This window comes from Excalfactoria chinensis, chromosome Z (genome assembly GCF_039878825.1).
Source record: "Excalfactoria chinensis isolate bCotChi1 chromosome Z, bCotChi1.hap2, whole genome shotgun sequence".
Lineage (NCBI taxonomy): Eukaryota > Metazoa > Chordata > Aves > Galliformes > Phasianidae > Excalfactoria > Excalfactoria chinensis.
This window is the reverse complement of record NC_092857.1, coordinates 30,734,303-30,751,142: the sequence shown is the minus strand read 5'-3', so window position 1 is coordinate 30,751,142 and position 16,840 is coordinate 30,734,303. Positions and strand designations below refer to the sequence as shown.

The following is a 16,840-nucleotide window of genomic DNA, read 5'->3' as shown; positions in this document are numbered from 1 at the left end:
GGCTGGTAGCAGCCAAGTGTGTGCCTGTTCACATTTGTGTGTGAGTAGAGGGATGCAGTACACAACAAAACAATCTGATTATCAGTACTAGCCTTCTCATACAAACGTGTACTCATCAGTGCTCTCTCATATGTTCTAACTCTAAGGAGATCACTAATGTTGCTGTAGCGATCTCTTTGCAAACCACTGACTGGTTCAGCTTGTGGAAATGAACAATAATTTGGCACTGGTCCCTCAGGTGAAGGAACTGCGTCATCTTAATTGGCATAACTAGTGCTGGTTTGAGAATAAAGTTGCCTAGATAATGGCATGGCTGTCAAAGTCCACAAGGAAAAGCACCATTACCTACTTTTCTGTTTTTGCTGTTCCTTTTTGCTTTTGCAGAGGTCCTTATAAGTTAGTACCTCTGCTAAATTACTGCACTTTTTTTTTTTTCCCCTCATTATTCTGTGAATTCCTACATTCAGGCAAATTTCCAATGCTGTGCTGCAGAAGGAAATACTAACAGAGCTATTCGTATCTAAGTAGCATTAGCATGGCAGCATGCAGACGCTGGGTCTGAAGATGATGGAAAAATACATAGGCTTCTGTTGGGTAAGAATTCTATATTGCCGCGCCAGGTGGAGGGCAATGGTGTCTCAAGGGCTCACCTTTTCTGTCAGATCTCAATTAAATCCTTTCAACAGGTCTACTGGAATTTCGCCTGAAAGATTAGCAATCAGCTCATAATCTTCCTAATTCTTGCTGCAAAGATACCCACATTCAAAAGGACGGAAACACTAGCTGCCTGAGAACTGCAACATGCTCCTCATCTCAGGGATTAAGACCTGTTAATAAAACCTGCTAATTCTTGCCTATACTGCTCAGAAGTTCAGAAGTGGTTTTTGGTGGTTTGTTGTTGTTGTTTTGCCTTTTACAAATGAAAAGCTACAATGAAAATGAATTTGCAAGGCTTTTCTTCAGTGATTAGATTTCAGGTGTCAACAGGTAGCGTGATAAAACTCATTAAAGCCAATCTGATGGCTCTGAGATACCCTTCTGACTATTACTATGACTCCAATGGGAGTGTGCCCAGTGGTAGCCGGTCAAAGACAAAGCAAAACTCAATAATGCTTCTGCATTTCACAGGGCCTGTATTCAGCCTTCAGTAGTATTCTTGGTGCCTCAGGTACCTGCGTCAGGAATAATATGATGTAGCTATCTCTACCACGATCGTTCAGCATATGTATTTGTTCTGTTCAGAGAAAGACCACTAGCAGATACAGCCTTAACAAAATGATATAAATGAGCTGGGGATATAAAGGACATTGTGAGGAGGAAAGAATACGATAACACAAGCAAAGCATATCAGGAGCTAATCATGATAAAGTTGTGTTGCCTTTAGCCTTGACCTTCAGTGTTAACTGAACCTCTAACTCCAGCATAGACATGTCTCCTACAGATAGAATAACTACTTATAACTACAAATTCTTTATGTTAGAGTTGTGCCTCCAACCTAGCTTTGTAAGTGATGGTGTTATAGCCTTCACTATGTTGTGCGAGAATGCAAGAGACGCGTCCAACTTTCTATTTAGCTGGATCTAACTAGCTGGAACTGGCAGTGCATAACTGGCTATGTGAGCAAAGGTTACAGCACAGTTGCACGTAAGTGGTTCTTGCCTTCAAATACCAAGCTCCCAGCACTTGGAGATCTTGTGCATTAACTACCTTACGCATACACTCTGTAGCACTTAATATTATGTTGTGCAGTAATAGCTTTGACAAAGAGGAAGTCTTCTCCAAAAAAAAAAAGGCATCGTGAATTTACAGCTGGAGAATAGAAACGGAGTCATGTCTTTAACAGAAGATGATAAGTTGTGTAATTGTGGTGAATAGTGTAGAACTATGGGGTAACATGAATTTCAGGTGGAGCTGTGTGGGCAGTGTTAACAAGCAACTGCTCTGAATCAAACACAAGGCGTGTGTGGGCCTGTCTGCTGCATCTGTACCACAAACACATCTGCTGTGTTTCAGATCAGTCCTAGAGAGGTATGTAACAACTCTGGAGCATCTTCCAGCAAGTTGTCAGTGAAGAAATTCATACTGGTGCAATCAGAACACAGGAGAACAGTGTGTCAGTAACACCTTGCTTGCGAAGAGCGCTGTCTTGCAAAACAGAGGAATGCTCTCAAGCGAGGTTTCTCTTCCCTCTTTACCTAACCAGGCTGGGTAAAAATAGAAGAGCAGATACAGCAGAACTGTGTCTAAGTAAGACTAATAGGGACATTTGCTAGCCTACACTGAAAGCTCATACTGCAATGTCATTACACCAAATAAACTGAAACTTTATTGACTGTATTATTTTGTCATACTTGTCAGCCGGAGAACAAGTGAATGCAAAAGCAGACAGATTTTCAGAGAGGAACATCACGATACTGTGAACTACCCCCCATGCTTTCAGGAGGAGGCAGAGGGGAGGGAGCAGTTCTTCTCTTAAAAAACAAACTGCTTTGCAAACAAGTGCTCAAGGACAAGCCCCTGTGGAGATGAAGCAGCTCTCCACAGAGTCAGGTCACAGCACTGAAGGACTGCAGAATAAGTTTCCATAGGATCTCAAGCACTGGATGCCTGGAGCAGACAGACAATAGACTCACTCGGTGCTCTGCATGAGGAAAACATGCTGCCTGCACAGCATGCATACTGAGCCACCTAAAGAAGTCCACTCAGATTAAGTCTAGCCAAGAAAAGTAAAGCTAGCAAAGAAGCACAGGCCTCACTTTCTTTTCCATGCAGCGAGTGGATGGATGCCATGACAAATTCATGTTTGTGGTGTGTGGCACAGACGGTAGTGATCCCGCAGTGCTGGGCACCAGTGCAGACAGTGGCATCCCAGCAGGGATGGTGATGGACAAGCTCTATGCAGCATCTCCAGTGACTGGAGTGCCCAGCGGGTTGGTGGGGCTGGCTGCTGCCAGCCATGTGCAGCTGCCAGGGGCAATGCGGCAGATGATGTCTCCACGAAGCAGGCCTCGGGATGGGCTTGTGATGGAGCTCGACTTGCCTGGAAGGCTGAGTACTGAAGCGTTATCCTGACAGACCTCCTCGGCGCCAGGCAGACCAGGAAGTACGTATCTTTGAGATGGAAACCCTCACGGATGCTCTCGCCGAGAAGCAGCGGGCAGATGTCAGCACTCACAGCGGCAGCAGCCGCCTTCTGTGCCCAAGTACTATCACCAGGAGGTTCGCTGACGGGGCCGGCGGCAACCGCAGGGCGACAGAGCTCCGGCTGAGGCTCGCTGCAAAAGCCCATCAGAGCGCGAGGCGGCGAAGCTCGCCTTCCCCGGGCCCCACCGCCAGGGGCGCGCTGCCTCCCGCTCCCCGGGGCAGAGCCGGGCAGCGCCTCGCGGCCGCAGGAGCCAACGCGTTGCCCGGGGCGGGGCCTGCGATGCAAACGAGGGGGCGCGGACACCAGAGTTGTGTGGCGGTCGGGGAGGAAGAGGCGAGCGCGGCTCCGCGCGGACCGGGCGGTCGGGGCGGGCGGCGGCAGAGCCGGACCGGGAGGAGCGGAGGCGGCCGGGAAGCGCGAGAGGCGGGGATTCGGTGGCAGAGAGCGGGACGGGGCGCGGCAGCCGCGTTCATCCCGGAGCGGCGGAGCGGGAACATGGCGAGCGTCGGAAACGGCACGGAGGAGAGCGGCGGCGGCGAGGAGGTAACGGCGGGCTGCGGGCAGCGCTCGGGCCCTGGCGACACGTCGGCGGGGGCAGCGCAGGCCGGGCCTGCCCTCCCGCACCCCGCTCGTCCCGCTCCGAGGCCACCGCGTCTCGTAGCCGGCCCGGCCCGGCCGCCGTCGGGGTGAGGGCGAGCCGGGAGTTGAAGAAAGTTGCAGCGGGGGCGGCCCCTTCTCCTCCCTCGCAGTGAGCGGCCGCCGGCCCGCGCCTTCCTTCCCCATTTTTTTTTTTCCCTTTTTCTTCCCTTTTAAACTCAGCTCCGAGTCAGCGCCCGGCTCCGCGCAACTTCGCCTGCCCGGCGGCAGCGGGGAGAGGCGGGCGGGCGGGCCGGCAGGTGCCCCGGGCCCCGCCGCCGGGAGCGGCCGTCCCGGAAGATGCGGTGTGTGACCTGTAGGCCCCGCGTGGGTGGAGGCGGTCTGGGGAGCGACGCGGGGCAGGGCAGGTGTGGGCTGCAGCCTGCTGCCACTGTCAGCTTTCTGCTGTGCCTACTGGAAGCCGCAAGCAGAAAGCTTGCGTCTTAACACTGCTGCCCGAACGTTTCCTTTTTGGTGTCCTCAGCCAGAGGGATGCAGCGGCTGCGTCGCTGCAGCTGTCAGCGGTGTGGCTGCGTGTCACACAGCGAGTGTTGGGCGCTCCTGCAGGAGCGGCTCCCGGAGGGTGAGCGCGTGTTGCACTGCTGACCTGGCTTCTGGCAGCGTGCGCTTAAAGCACTGCTTTACGGCTCAACAGCTCTTTCTATAAAGGTTTGTAAGGCACAGCTCCTGCAGAACTTAGCTGTAGGAAATGTATGAGTCACATAATAGATTCTATCCCGTGTTGTTTTTTTTTTTTTTTCCTTTCTGTTTTAGGCTCTGCTAGAGTGAATGTTCTAAAACAGATATTTGCCAGTGCCCCGTTGCTGAGATAGGGCATATACCTGTATAATATACACGGCATCTGACAAATGCACGGATGTATAGGACTGGGTTTCTCTATGGTTCTGTACAGTGCTTGTGTTCTGTATTTGGCATCGGTTTCTTACTTTCCTCGTTTGGAAAGTGTGGATGTGCCAGTGCCTGCACCTCAGGGCATGCTGTGAAAGTTAGTACTTCCCAACTCTATTGCAAGGAGGCATAATGTGAAATGCTTTTATCTCATTGCGTGTGGAGTGAATCATTGCAAATTCAGAGGACACTGAGTACAGGCAGTGATCTCTGTGAGACTAAGGTTTGTTTCCAATATGTGGGGTGAGTAAGTACCAGTGGGAGCAGGTTATTAATCAGCTCCTGCTGCTATCAGTAAGCAAGTAGTTGGAATTCACAGTTGGTAGAACAGGTAGGCAGCAATTTAGCTGTAGCCCAACTGTCCTGCGTAAATAGCCTGAATATTGCTTAACAAGTTTGCTGCCAAGTATCAGTACTTAGAGGAAAAAAGGGCTTCCTTACCAAAGCACCTGGAAGAGGCTTTACTTAAGCTATTGTATGCAGAAAGCACAGAAACGTTTTTGCAGAGGAGTTCTAAAGAGCTTGGAGACTTGTGCTTGATCTGCTGGGTTTTGAGAGTTATGAGTGGACCAGAATAGGTAATGCAGAGAGCAATTGAGGGTTTTCCTGGTTGAATTTGAAAGTTCAAGGAGGAAGTGCAGGTGCTGGCTTTGTTGTGGGGGGTGGTCACTTCTGTAGCAAAACCTGTCCATACCACTGGCATCCTATGTCTGCAGGTTCACCAGACTTCACTATAAAGCTTGATTTTCTGCAGTTTGGGTGTGAATTAGTTGTTCTTAAGTGCTTTCTTGTTTTTTGTTTCTTTTTTTAATTGTTTAGGTTTTAATGGGGGAAAGTTACTGCTATGTTCTTGGAAGCAGTGTGTTTCCAAGTAATGTTTACATAGAACATGAAAGATACGAGCTGCTTCTTTTTTAACCATCCTTAATGCTGTATGAATATGGATCTTAACATAGCTTTTTTTCCTCTGTCAAGGAACTTTGAAATACTTGTTCATCCCTGAAGCTTTGAGAAAAGATGTGCTTGAAGTTGTTTCCTATCTACAGGGAACCTAGCTGGGTCTCAGCTGAGATACCTTCTCTGAAGTCCAGACTTAGTGGTGCAGTTAGCTATTCACTGCTGAAGTCCATGGTGTAAACTGTGGTTTTCCTTATGCTTCCTTGTAGCTCAAGGAAGTGCCAGACCCATATTTATGTTTAATTATTTTGCTGATTTATGCCTTGTCCTTCAGTTCTGGCTTTAAACTATGCTTTAGAAGGAAGTGCTATGAATTGTGTGCCTTTGTTTAATTCCCCAGACTATGTAAGTCTGGTAGTTTAGGTGTTGGTTGCCAAGAAGACATAAGCCCAAGAGGCTGTATGAATGAGATAGTGATGTGAGTATGCTCATCTGGCAAAAACAAATGGTTATCAGACTCAGGATTTTCCTATGTGATGATTCCAGGGTGCTAAAAGTGTGTGTTGTTCCTCTACCAGATTTTTTTTTCCTGGCTGCTATGTTACCAGAGTGAAAGTGTCCACCAATGATGTGTGTAGCTGTGAACTCAGAACATATGTAGTGTGTTGTAGCATTGAATTTCTATTCTAAAAGTATTCATATCAGTATTCTTCTGAAACAGGTTGCAAATCTAGGACAGATATGCTTAGGGGCAAAATAATATTCCTGGCCACAGCGGTCTTCAAGCAAAACTTTAAGCCTTCCCCTTCTCCCCCCCTCTACTGTCTAAAGATTACTTAAAATAGTGGGCCAGATCTGCTTCCCATTAAGTTCACTCTGTGCTGCCCTGGTTTTTCAAAGTCTTAAAGCCAGCTTAATTGGTTACTTGGGGATTCCCTATCCATTAAGAAAAAACAAACCAATAAACCCATCCTTGGCCTTTGTGCATGTGAGGGTTGTGGCCAGACAAAAAGGATCATGCTCAAGTAGTATCTGTGTGCTACAGGAAAGTCTTGTTTGGCCACAGCCAGCTAGGCTAAGGATTATGTAGGGATCTGAAAGTGATTTTGTGCTCTTGCTGTGGTTAACTCTAAGGCCTGTATTAAGGACAAGTTGATCAATTCAGCTAACATGTGCCTCAGCACTAAACTAACCTGTTAAGGAAAATGTCTGTAATGAAGATCTGGTGATGCATGTTGTACTCTCTCAGATTGCCCAAGCTGGGGCAGTACTATGCAGGCTGGCTTTACAAGCCTGGGCAGTTTATCTTCTGAACTCAGTTCAGTATGAAACAAGTGTTTTCAGAACAGGTATTCTTTAATCCAAGAGCTGTTTATTATTCCTTAGTATCCAAGTATTCAAAGCTTTTTGTTCATAGCTTCTACAGATGGGGCACTTGTAATTGCTGGTTTTCACCAGTAACCTAGTATAGTAATGTCCTTCATATTAAAGAAGCCTACAGTGCTGTGCATTCTCTTGCTAACATTTATTCAGATTTTTTTGCTGCTTTGGCTGGTAATTCTAACCTGGAAAAAGAATGCAAACGGGGAGAAATGATCGTAGCTGGCCTCCTCCTCCTGGGGAGTTTGGGGAGCTGGAGCAAGCAGGTATGGCACCTTTTTCTCTCTTAACAAAAAGTTCTGTCAGATGGAGCTAAGAAGGGTTAGTGAGGGCATTTCCTCTCCTGAAGGATGGTTACTGTCAGAGAGACAAACCATACAAGTCAGGTAAGGAATCCTCAAGAAGTAGATCTTGCAGAGTTGGAGGACTAGCAATTTGGACTTCTTTTTTCAACGTAATCTAAGGGCTTGTCTCTTGGCATGTGCTCAGCTGTTTCTCCCGTTCCTGTATTGGCTTCTCTTACTTCCAGAGCACATCACCATCTGATCTCAGAGGCAGGCTTTTCCAGCAGTGCAGGTAAGAAAAGAACCAAGAGAAAATTAAGCAAGTGTAATAGTTTCTTCTTCAGTAAATAAAATTAGGCTGCTCTTTCTTTTTCTGAAGTCCAGAGGTTCTTTATTTTAAATAAAATATCCCATGACCTTGACAGAAGTTTATTTTACCCATGTAAACATATAAACATATACTTGTCGAGAGACATTATTATTATTATTTTTATTATTATTATTATTATTATTTGTGACCTCAGAATGTGTACTTCAATTTTCTGTTACTTACTGGTACTGTTCTGAGATGGCAAATTATTTTAGTTTGTATTTTTTTGTGTTCTAATTGGCTTCCTGAAGCTTGGTTTGTTCATCTGCTTGAGCCCCTTGTTTGACTGTGAACAAACTTGAAGTGTGACTTAAGTCTTTATTAGTTTTCTGGGGAGGCAGAGGAAGCACATGTAACGTGTTCCAATTAAATGTTCTTATTTAGTGTTCACTTTGATTGGTTCTCTCCTCAGAGAAAAGTATATGAGGAAGAAGTGGGGTTATGGTGGTTAATGGTTCACAAGTCATCACAAGCATCAGTAAAGCCTGGTTTATGGCTCACTGCATGTGTGCACACTGCTTCTACAAGTAGTGAGGACTGCTGAGGGAGCAGACGTGGCTGAATGTGGGGTTTCAAAATGACTACGTTACACAGTAAGCTGAAGATGTCTTCAGTGAGAGCACTAAGGAAAATTATACAGGCTGCCATGACATGGGAAGCTCAGGATGCTTCTCACAGAGGCAAAGCTGAACTGCTGTGAAAGCTGAGTACCTGTGAAGTGAGACTGTTTCAATCTGTTACGATTTGCCTTTAGTTCTGTTTTTTATTTTTAGTCTTTTATAAGGAAATATTTGCTATATCTGTAGAGATGTGTGAAAAGCTTTTACTTCTGGGTTAATAGGAAGTGCTGTACTTACGGAAGGAGGAACAGTGGAGCACTAATCTCTTTCTTGTAAGCGAATGATATCAGACAAGATTTGAGATTCTGCTTTTAGAGAGGAGCCTATGCTGCTGTTGATGCATCTTTATACTGTAGTCTGCATCTGTCCAGGAGTCTTGTGTCATAGGTGAGGAGGTGACTGCTTGACAGACCTGTCTGAAACGTGTGAGAAGTCTGTGTTAAGTGCTAAAAATTTATTCTGCTTTTCTAGGCCCTCAGGGTCAAAAACATTTCAGCTAAGTTAGTAATAAATAAGTGTTACAGACCTGTGGGCTTGTTGCCAGTTATCCGGTACTAAAAGCAAGATGTTACTACCAAAGAAGTAAAGACTTACCTGCCATCCTTTTCTGAAGTCAGGGAAGTGGCATTGTTACCACATAGCACGTCAAGATAATCTGATACCTCTGACCGTAGTTGCTGTGATCTGTTGTCATGATGTGGTGAGTGTATCATGTTTTTATTCCACTTCTCCTACGTATTCACTGTGCAGTAGAGTAATAAATAAAAAAGAGTTTGAGTATGTAGCAGTGCTTTGGTTTCTTCCCAGGATCTAGAATTGTGCATGTTCTTGCTTTCAAGAAATTCTCTTTTTAAAGATGTTCAAGAAAACAGTGTTTTTGTAGAAACCTTATTCTGAAGGCAGTCATTTTTATCTTTGGTACATGCTGAGAGTACTGTAGGTTCTAAGAAGTGTAATGTTTAGGAGGTGAGGAATAACACCTGTGTGAATAACCTGTAACAGGTTGCCAGGAGAAGAAAATGCTCTTACTAGTTTTATGCTGAAGGAATTTTGGTTATAAAGGTAATGGACCTGCTGGCTTTTATTTTCACCAAGAACTGATAGATTAGGAAAAAAAACTGTTTTATCTAGATTGTCTCCCTTTATGACAGTTGTTTACCAATACAGTGGTGTAGCCAACTAAATAAAATGCTTTTTGTTTTTTTTTTTGTGGGGTTTTTTTAAATCCTGTTCTGCAAAGTTTTTAAGCTTCCAGCTTTCATTCAGTGTTTTTGTTTCTTTTAAATAAGTGTGAATGCTAATTCACTGTTCAGTGACTACTCTAAGGTTGTGCATCAAAAGCTGAGTGTGCTGCAAAATATTCTCTAGAGATGCAGAACTACCATTTGTGGCTTTGAAAAAGAACCCTCTTAGATGAGACAAACTTAGGGAAGAGAGATTTGGTAGCAGCTCAGTGTCTGCGTCTTTTAATGTAATTTGTATTAAATAGCTATATATGACTATAGCTCCCGCTATGGAGATGTCTCTTGTATTTATCATCAGTCTTTTAGAATCTAAAGATGGCCTAGGTGACTGGAAGATAGGTAATGTTACTCCAATTTTCAAGAAAGGCAAGAAAGTAGATTAGTAGCCTGTCAGTCTCTCTTCAGTACCTTGTAAAATAATGGAACAGGTTGTTTTGAGAATTACTGAAAAGAACTAGGAAGACTACACAGTCATTTGTCATTACCATCGTGAGTTCCTGAAGGGAAGATCATGCATTACTAACTTGATAGCTTTTCTATTATGACAAGGTTACCCAGCTTCTGGACAAAGGGAAGGTAGTGAATGAAGGGATTTTGTATTTTAGCAGTTTTTGCTAGTGGCTGTTGCAATACCTGTTGTGGTACTTTTCAGAACAAAATGCCCAGCATGAAGCTGAAAAGTATACAGTGCACTTAGCCAGAGGGTCAGGTTCAAAAGGTTGTGGTAAATGGGGTGATGTTAGATTCCGCCAGTCACTAGTGGTGTTCACCAAAGATTAGTTTTAGTGCATTTCTCTCTCTTTTGTGTCCAATTCACAGATTTATTTATTTATTTTTTTTAAGAAGAGTTGAATGTATAAGAATGAAACTTGCAGATAATGCTGATGTGGGAGGAGCCATCAATACCTTTAGGGATAGTGAGGCGTTACAGTGAGATCTTGTCAGATTGGAGTTCTCAGCAATCACCAACTGTATGAAACTGAACAAGAACAAATGCTGGATTTTGCACCTAGGACAGTGCAGTCCTGGATGCGCTTACTGGACATGTGGCTGGAGTTCAGACTTGCACAGAGGGATCTAGGGAGTTTCGGTAGATAGTAAGGTCAGTACGATTCAACAACATACACTAGTGACCAGAATGTCCAGCCTTAATCTGAAGTGTATTAAATGCTGTGCAGCTAACTGGTTGAAGGAAGTTACTATCCCATTGTGCTCAGTACTGGTGCAGCCTCTCTTCAAGCAGAGTGTGCAGATTTGGGTTCCTCGCTATAAGGAAGATATAAAAAATACTAGAAAGTGTAGAAAGGAAGGCAACAAAAATGGTGAAAGAGCATGACTTGTGAGGAGTAACTGATGATTCTTGGGTTGTTTTTTGGTTTTTTTTTCTGCTTGGAGGAGATAGAGTACAATGAAGTCATCACTCAACAGTTGTATTGTGGGGAGTGGAGAGGGGTGTGCTGATCTCTGGTGATAGGATGTGAGGAAATGTCATAATGTTGCTCTGGGGAAGTTCACATTGGTTGTTAGGAAGAAGTTCTTTACTGAGGTGAAACAAGCTCCCTGCAGAAGCAGTTACAGCCTCCAGCCTGTTTGTGTTCAAGAAGCATTTGGATAACGTTACTGGGTATGATTTAGCTCTTAGGTAACCCTTTGGGAGTCAGGAATTAGACTTGATCCTCATGAGTTTCTCCCAGCACTAGGTGTTCTGTGATTCCAAACTGAACTATTTTTATGGTAGATTGAGTCATGCTGATTACGTGAGAAAGTACGAGTTGGGTATCTAAATTTCAGTGCAAACATACTTCTCAGTGAGTCAGCACCAAGTTGATGTTAAAGTCCAAATAAAAAAAGGATTAGAGTAGGCTGTCTTGAAGTCCATTTCACTGTTCTGGTGGAATTTTTGCCTTCCTCTTGAGTTCTGTCACGGGCTACCTAGATTTACCTGTGACAGGGGCAGCCACCCCATAAGGCCCCCGGCCTGTAAGAGGAGGGAAAAAGAGGAATGGGAAAAGAGAACAGTGCCGGCAATCTAAGGAGGAAAACTTATTTTACTAAATATGATATCGGAATACAAGATAACACAATATAATACAATATGATTGAGGCTAATAAATCAAACAAAACAGAGAGAGTCCCCGAAAACTGAGAGGCCTACTGTGAACTCTAGGCGGCACAGCTGGAACACTTCCCACTCTCCGAGGTCCGAGAGAGAGAGAACTCCAGCCTGGGAGCGAGATTATATATGTCCTCCTCCCGTGACTTATCTCTGGCTGCGACGTCCTCTGGGATATGTAGTTCTTGTCCGAGAGCTGAGTACTCGGGACGCCGCCATTCCACAGAACTGGAGCATGAATCTTCCAATGATCCACACTGCACATGATGTTATGATGTGGAATATTGACAGCAACACCACAAAACCATGACAAGTTCACTCACTAATATGGGAACGTAATCAAGTTGTTACTGGAGAGGCCCTTGAACTCTGCGTATGTGTCCATAGTGCCTCACTAAATCGGTTGTTTAGCTTGCAGGCATTTCATCGAGGGTAACTGCACTGACACTGTAAAAAGGAATTATTAAAAACAGGAAAAAATACAGGGGCAAGGATTCAAGGTAGAGAAGTGGGAAGGATCTTGTCTCTTTTCCCCCGAATAGCTGAAGAGTTGCAAGCATGGCATGTAGATTGTGATCAGTTTTAGCTGTTCTCCGGGGGAAAAAAAAAAACAAAAGAAGAGAACAAGCCAAAAACAAATAAAGTCCAACCAAAACCAGCCCCCTTGTCCAGCAGGGCATGTGCATTTACCTTCAATTCCTGTCAGTGTGTATGTGTATTCTTCCAATGAAATATAGAAAGGAACTCCTCACTTCCCTAAAAAAGCTAGTATTATTAACATCCTTTTTTTTTTTTTTAATTTTTTTTTTTTAATCACTTTGCTATTGTGTATTTTGTGTTTGTGGAAGTACTCTGCTGTTACAAGAGCAGGCAGAGTGTAAAAAGGAGAAGCTGAACTCCTACTTTAGATGGAAAATCTGGATACAGAACTTAAATTCTTAGTTGTCTGTGAAGCATGTTTCTCCTGCTCTTGGCTATAATCATAAATGGTTTGGGTTGAAGGAGATCAAAGCTTCATCTGCTGTGGGCAGGGACATCTCTCACTAGACCAGGTTGCCCAAAGCCCCATCCAGTCTGTTCTTGAACACCTCCAGGGATTGGGCAGTCCCCTGTTTCTTTGGGCAACCTGTTGTAATGCATCTTAACCCTCAAAGTCAAGAATGTCTTTGTAATCTGTAGTCTGATTTTACCCTATTTTAGTTTAAAACTGTTACTCTTGTTTTATATCACAGCACTCCCCGGTGAATAGTCTGTCCCCGTCTTTACTGTAGACCTCCTTTAAAGTACAAGAGCACTGCAATGATTTTTCCACCAAACTTTCTCTTTTGAGTCAACAAGCCTAGATCTTAACCAGTCCTCTTAGGAGAGCTGCTTTAGCTCTCTGGTCATCCTTGTGGACTCCACTAGAGCTGCACCAAAAGGTCTACGTCTTCCTTATGTTGAGAGCCACAAAGGTGAAGGCAGTAGTGCAGGTAGTGACAGAGTAAAGAGGGAGAATTGCCTCCTCTGACCTGCTTTCTATGATTCTTTTGATGCTATCCCAGATATGGCTGGCTTTCTGAGCTTCAAGTGCACATTGTCAGTTCATGTCCAGTTTTCTGTCCACCACTACCACCAAGTCCTTCTCCACAAGGCTGTTCTCAGTCTGTTTGTTGCCCGGCCATCAGTAATCGAACACAAAACTGTAGTTAGCATTGGCTGGTGCTGTAGTGGCAAAAAAGCACATAACATGCTACCTGATCTTATGTATCTTGTTAGATTATACATCATTGTATAATTTGTTCGCTTTTGATCATGCAGGTGAGTTAACTAAAGTCGTATGAGATTTCAAAAACGTTTATAACAGTATGCACAGATTAATAAAAACTTTTGTGTGTTTAATGACCACATGCTAAAGTGAAAATGGATATCAGCAATGGCCAGAGTTCAGATGTGAAACGAATAGTTCAGTGCCAGCCTGGAGTAACTGGTTGTCTATCTGCACCTTCCATAGTTAAAAGAAGTATCCTACACCTTGTGTAATGGGTCTGGCTTTTCTGTGTTACATGGCTGGGTGCTGGGGGAAGTGACTTGTAGAAGTTTAGTGTTTTAGACTAGACAGTGCAGTCATGCAGGGTTTCCTTTTCCATTGCATGAGTCATCACAGTCCAGTTCACCAGCCATTTACAGTTGCGTGAACTTGTGAAAGAGCCAGTTCTTGGACTTCCTGTGGGTAAGTGCTTAATATTACAGAGAAATGTAAAGTAACATCACTAATGGAGGGAAAGTGTGTGTGAGCAGTGTCCTAAACACACTGGCATACTGTATGTGTAATCTTATACCTATGGTTATGTATTAACAATCCTTTGGGCAGAACCATTGAATCAAACAACTGTATATTCTTTCTGTCATTATTACATTATTTGTAGAACTTCCAATTGTTTAAAACTGCTCATGACACCAGTAAGCTGTATTGTATCTGTGTGTGAAAGAGGAAACTGTCCATTTCTATGTCTTAGACAAATCTCAGTACATAAATGGATGGTATGACTTCTCTGTGGGAAAATGCATGCTGAATTCAGTGCATCAGTGTATTTTTTTCTGGATGCTGTAGCTTTTGTTTAATGCCTGAGGAAATAAACAAGCTTTGCTTGAGTATCATTCTGGTTGAAGAGTTAAGACAGAAGGACTTTTGTCTTAAGAAGCAAAGTGGCACAGCAGCAAAACTTAAGAGTTAATTTACTAAGGCACCCCTTAACTTTATCTTAGTGAAATTTGAAAGCATATGTTACTTATGATATTTGTTGATAGCTATCCTCATAAATTCATGTGGACTGGTATACTCAGGTATAAATTTCATTTGTACTTGCCTTTAGGTAGCCTATAAAGCCTTCAGCTTGCTGTCCAGTTGAGTCAAGGTCTGATTCTTCTCAGTGTAATTTAGTATGATACATGTTCTCGTTGTGACACTATTTTCATGTTAGGCTTTCGTTTGTCTTACTCTGATTCTGGTAGAAACAGAATAGACCTTTCAGAATGCATGTATAAAACAGCTAATAATTTGTTAGATTTATACTGGCAAGGAAGTTAAATCCCTTAAAGATGGTGCTTTTTTACTCTAGTGAAAAAAAATCTGATTATTTTTAGGAGAGGTGGAAGGTGGTCTGTCTCTCCTGCATCTGGGGAGCAGGTTGTGCTTTGGACAACAGTCATTGCTTTAGTCCTGTGCAGACATCTCCAGCTCTAGATAATGTTGATTGCTAAAGCTTTGCTGCTTTGTTACTGCAGTTTGTGCTACTGGTGGATTAGAAGATATCCACAGAGACCTGCATATAATGAGAAAAACATCTCAAATAGGTTGTTGCAATTACTGTTGTTGCAGCAAGGGCTTCTTTTAAAGGAAATGATGCACTTAAGGACAATCACTTCTGTAAATTTTCACTATGAGACAGAACTTTTTGGTGCTTTGTGTGCAGCTGCTGTTGCATTCTATACAAATAACTGATCAGCCATGTAGTTCAGAGAATACTTAACTGAGGGAGGGTAGGGAGGTTAATACCCAAGATGCTCGTACTAATTTCTGTTTCATACAACTAATGAATAAAGATAGACAAAGCTGAAACTGAGTCATCTTTAATACAAAGGGAACAGATTGTTCTTCAGCTTGGATTCATCTCTAAAAAGCGCTAGCAGTTCCAAAGTGGTGTCTTGATAATGAGACTTATTTAGAATTTTTGATTGCATTGTAATTGGTAATCATTCTGGAATGCTATCAAATCATTCTTCCAAGGGAAATGTAATTGGTAAGAAGTGATGCTTTTGTCTCAGTGACCTGTAATTGGTATACAGTGACCATTACGTAAATAGGATTTTTCTTTGAAGCTCTACAAATCTGTAGAATCAGTGAGCATCTTTACTTTTAGTAGCCTAGGTTCAGAGCAACATGATGTACTCTTTTTTTGCTATTTATATTTTACCTTTTTTTCTTTCCTGGGATACAGTCTTCACTGTCTACTCCTTTTGTATCCTAAGTCAAGGTTAATTTTCAGTATGTAATTGGAGTTTGACATAACACTATGCCCTTCTGTTTCATACATTCTGAAGTGCGTGAGACTTCTGAGTTTTTAAAACAATTATTTACTTGTGTTTTGTTGTTTTTTGTCTTCAGCTATGATGAGTAGCCACTTATGTTGTGAGGTAAGGGGAGAGAGACTGGAGTTGAAGTTGTGCTTTTTCCTACTCTGAGCCACTCATGCTTAATGTGAACTTGATTATGCAAGTAGAAACCTCATCAAAGCTTGGTAACTGTTACTTGATAATGCGGTCTTCACTGGAGAAAGGCATGGAAATTTAGTAAGTACATTTAAATCTCAACCATGAATACTTATTTAGTGTAGATTAAAGGCAAACAGAAAATAACATCAAACATTAGGAAGCCTTTGTTTGCTGAAGACTTGCTTCTTAAGGCCTGGGATAGTATTTCAGGCAGTGACATGTAGTATGAGATATGTTTCCAGTCATTCAGTGTTTGCTTCCACTGCTGTAAGCGTATAGCTCTTGTTGTGATGGGTTTGTGGGAGGGTGATATAATCAGTCTGCTGGGCCTCCTCGTATTTGTATTTCAGCTGTCATTCTCTGTACCAGAGAGGCTTTATCCACTTGGCTTGCTTAATTGCAGTGCACATGCCACATTCATGGATAATCTGTGCAATAGCAATCATGGTCAGGTTTACCCCTTGATTCTGAGCCTGTCTATGGGTTGTATTTCTTCCTTGATAGCCTGAGAGGTCATGGGCCTACTGAGCTGGAAATAATTCACCCAGTCCAGGTCTGCCAGTGCCAGAGCCCCCTCAATCCTAGAAGCCTGATTCACATACTGGTTTGTCACGATTCTGGGCTGGTTCCATGACTAATGGGACAGAGGTATCCATACCCTATGGAAGGGGGAAGGGAGAAGGTAGGGAGATGGGTCTGGGAAGGAAGCAGTGCCTGTGAGCTAAGGGAGAAAACTAATTTACTAAATATGACAGTGGAACGTGAGATAATACAATATAATTAGAATTGTAGCTAATAAGTCAAATAAATAGGTGAGAGTGTCTAAAACCCAAAAACTTTAATGCTGAAGGTAAGATAGCTAGGGAGCGCAGGCTGCAGAGACAAGCGGACTCCTAGTCACAGGATCATAGAATGGCTCAGCTTGGAAGGGACCTCAAGGATCGTGAACCATGGCTCAAGGCAGGGCCACCAACCTCCCCTTTTAATA

At 43.3% G+C, this 16,840-nt stretch overlaps 1 protein-coding gene across 1 annotated transcript in view; it reads left to right on the top strand.

Moving 5' to 3' along the window:
* The first annotated feature begins 3,521 nt into the window (after positions 1–3,521).
* The window catches only part of TTC39B (tetratricopeptide repeat domain 39B), a 74,456-nt gene continuing 61,137 nt past the window's right edge, over positions 3,522–16,840 (top strand). The window contains exon 1 of the mRNA XM_072360195.1: positions 3,522–3,688. Coding sequence (XP_072216296.1) covers positions 3,641–3,688 — 48 coding nt within the window. The 5' untranslated portion in view covers positions 3,522–3,640. The remainder of the gene's footprint in view (positions 3,689–16,840) is intronic.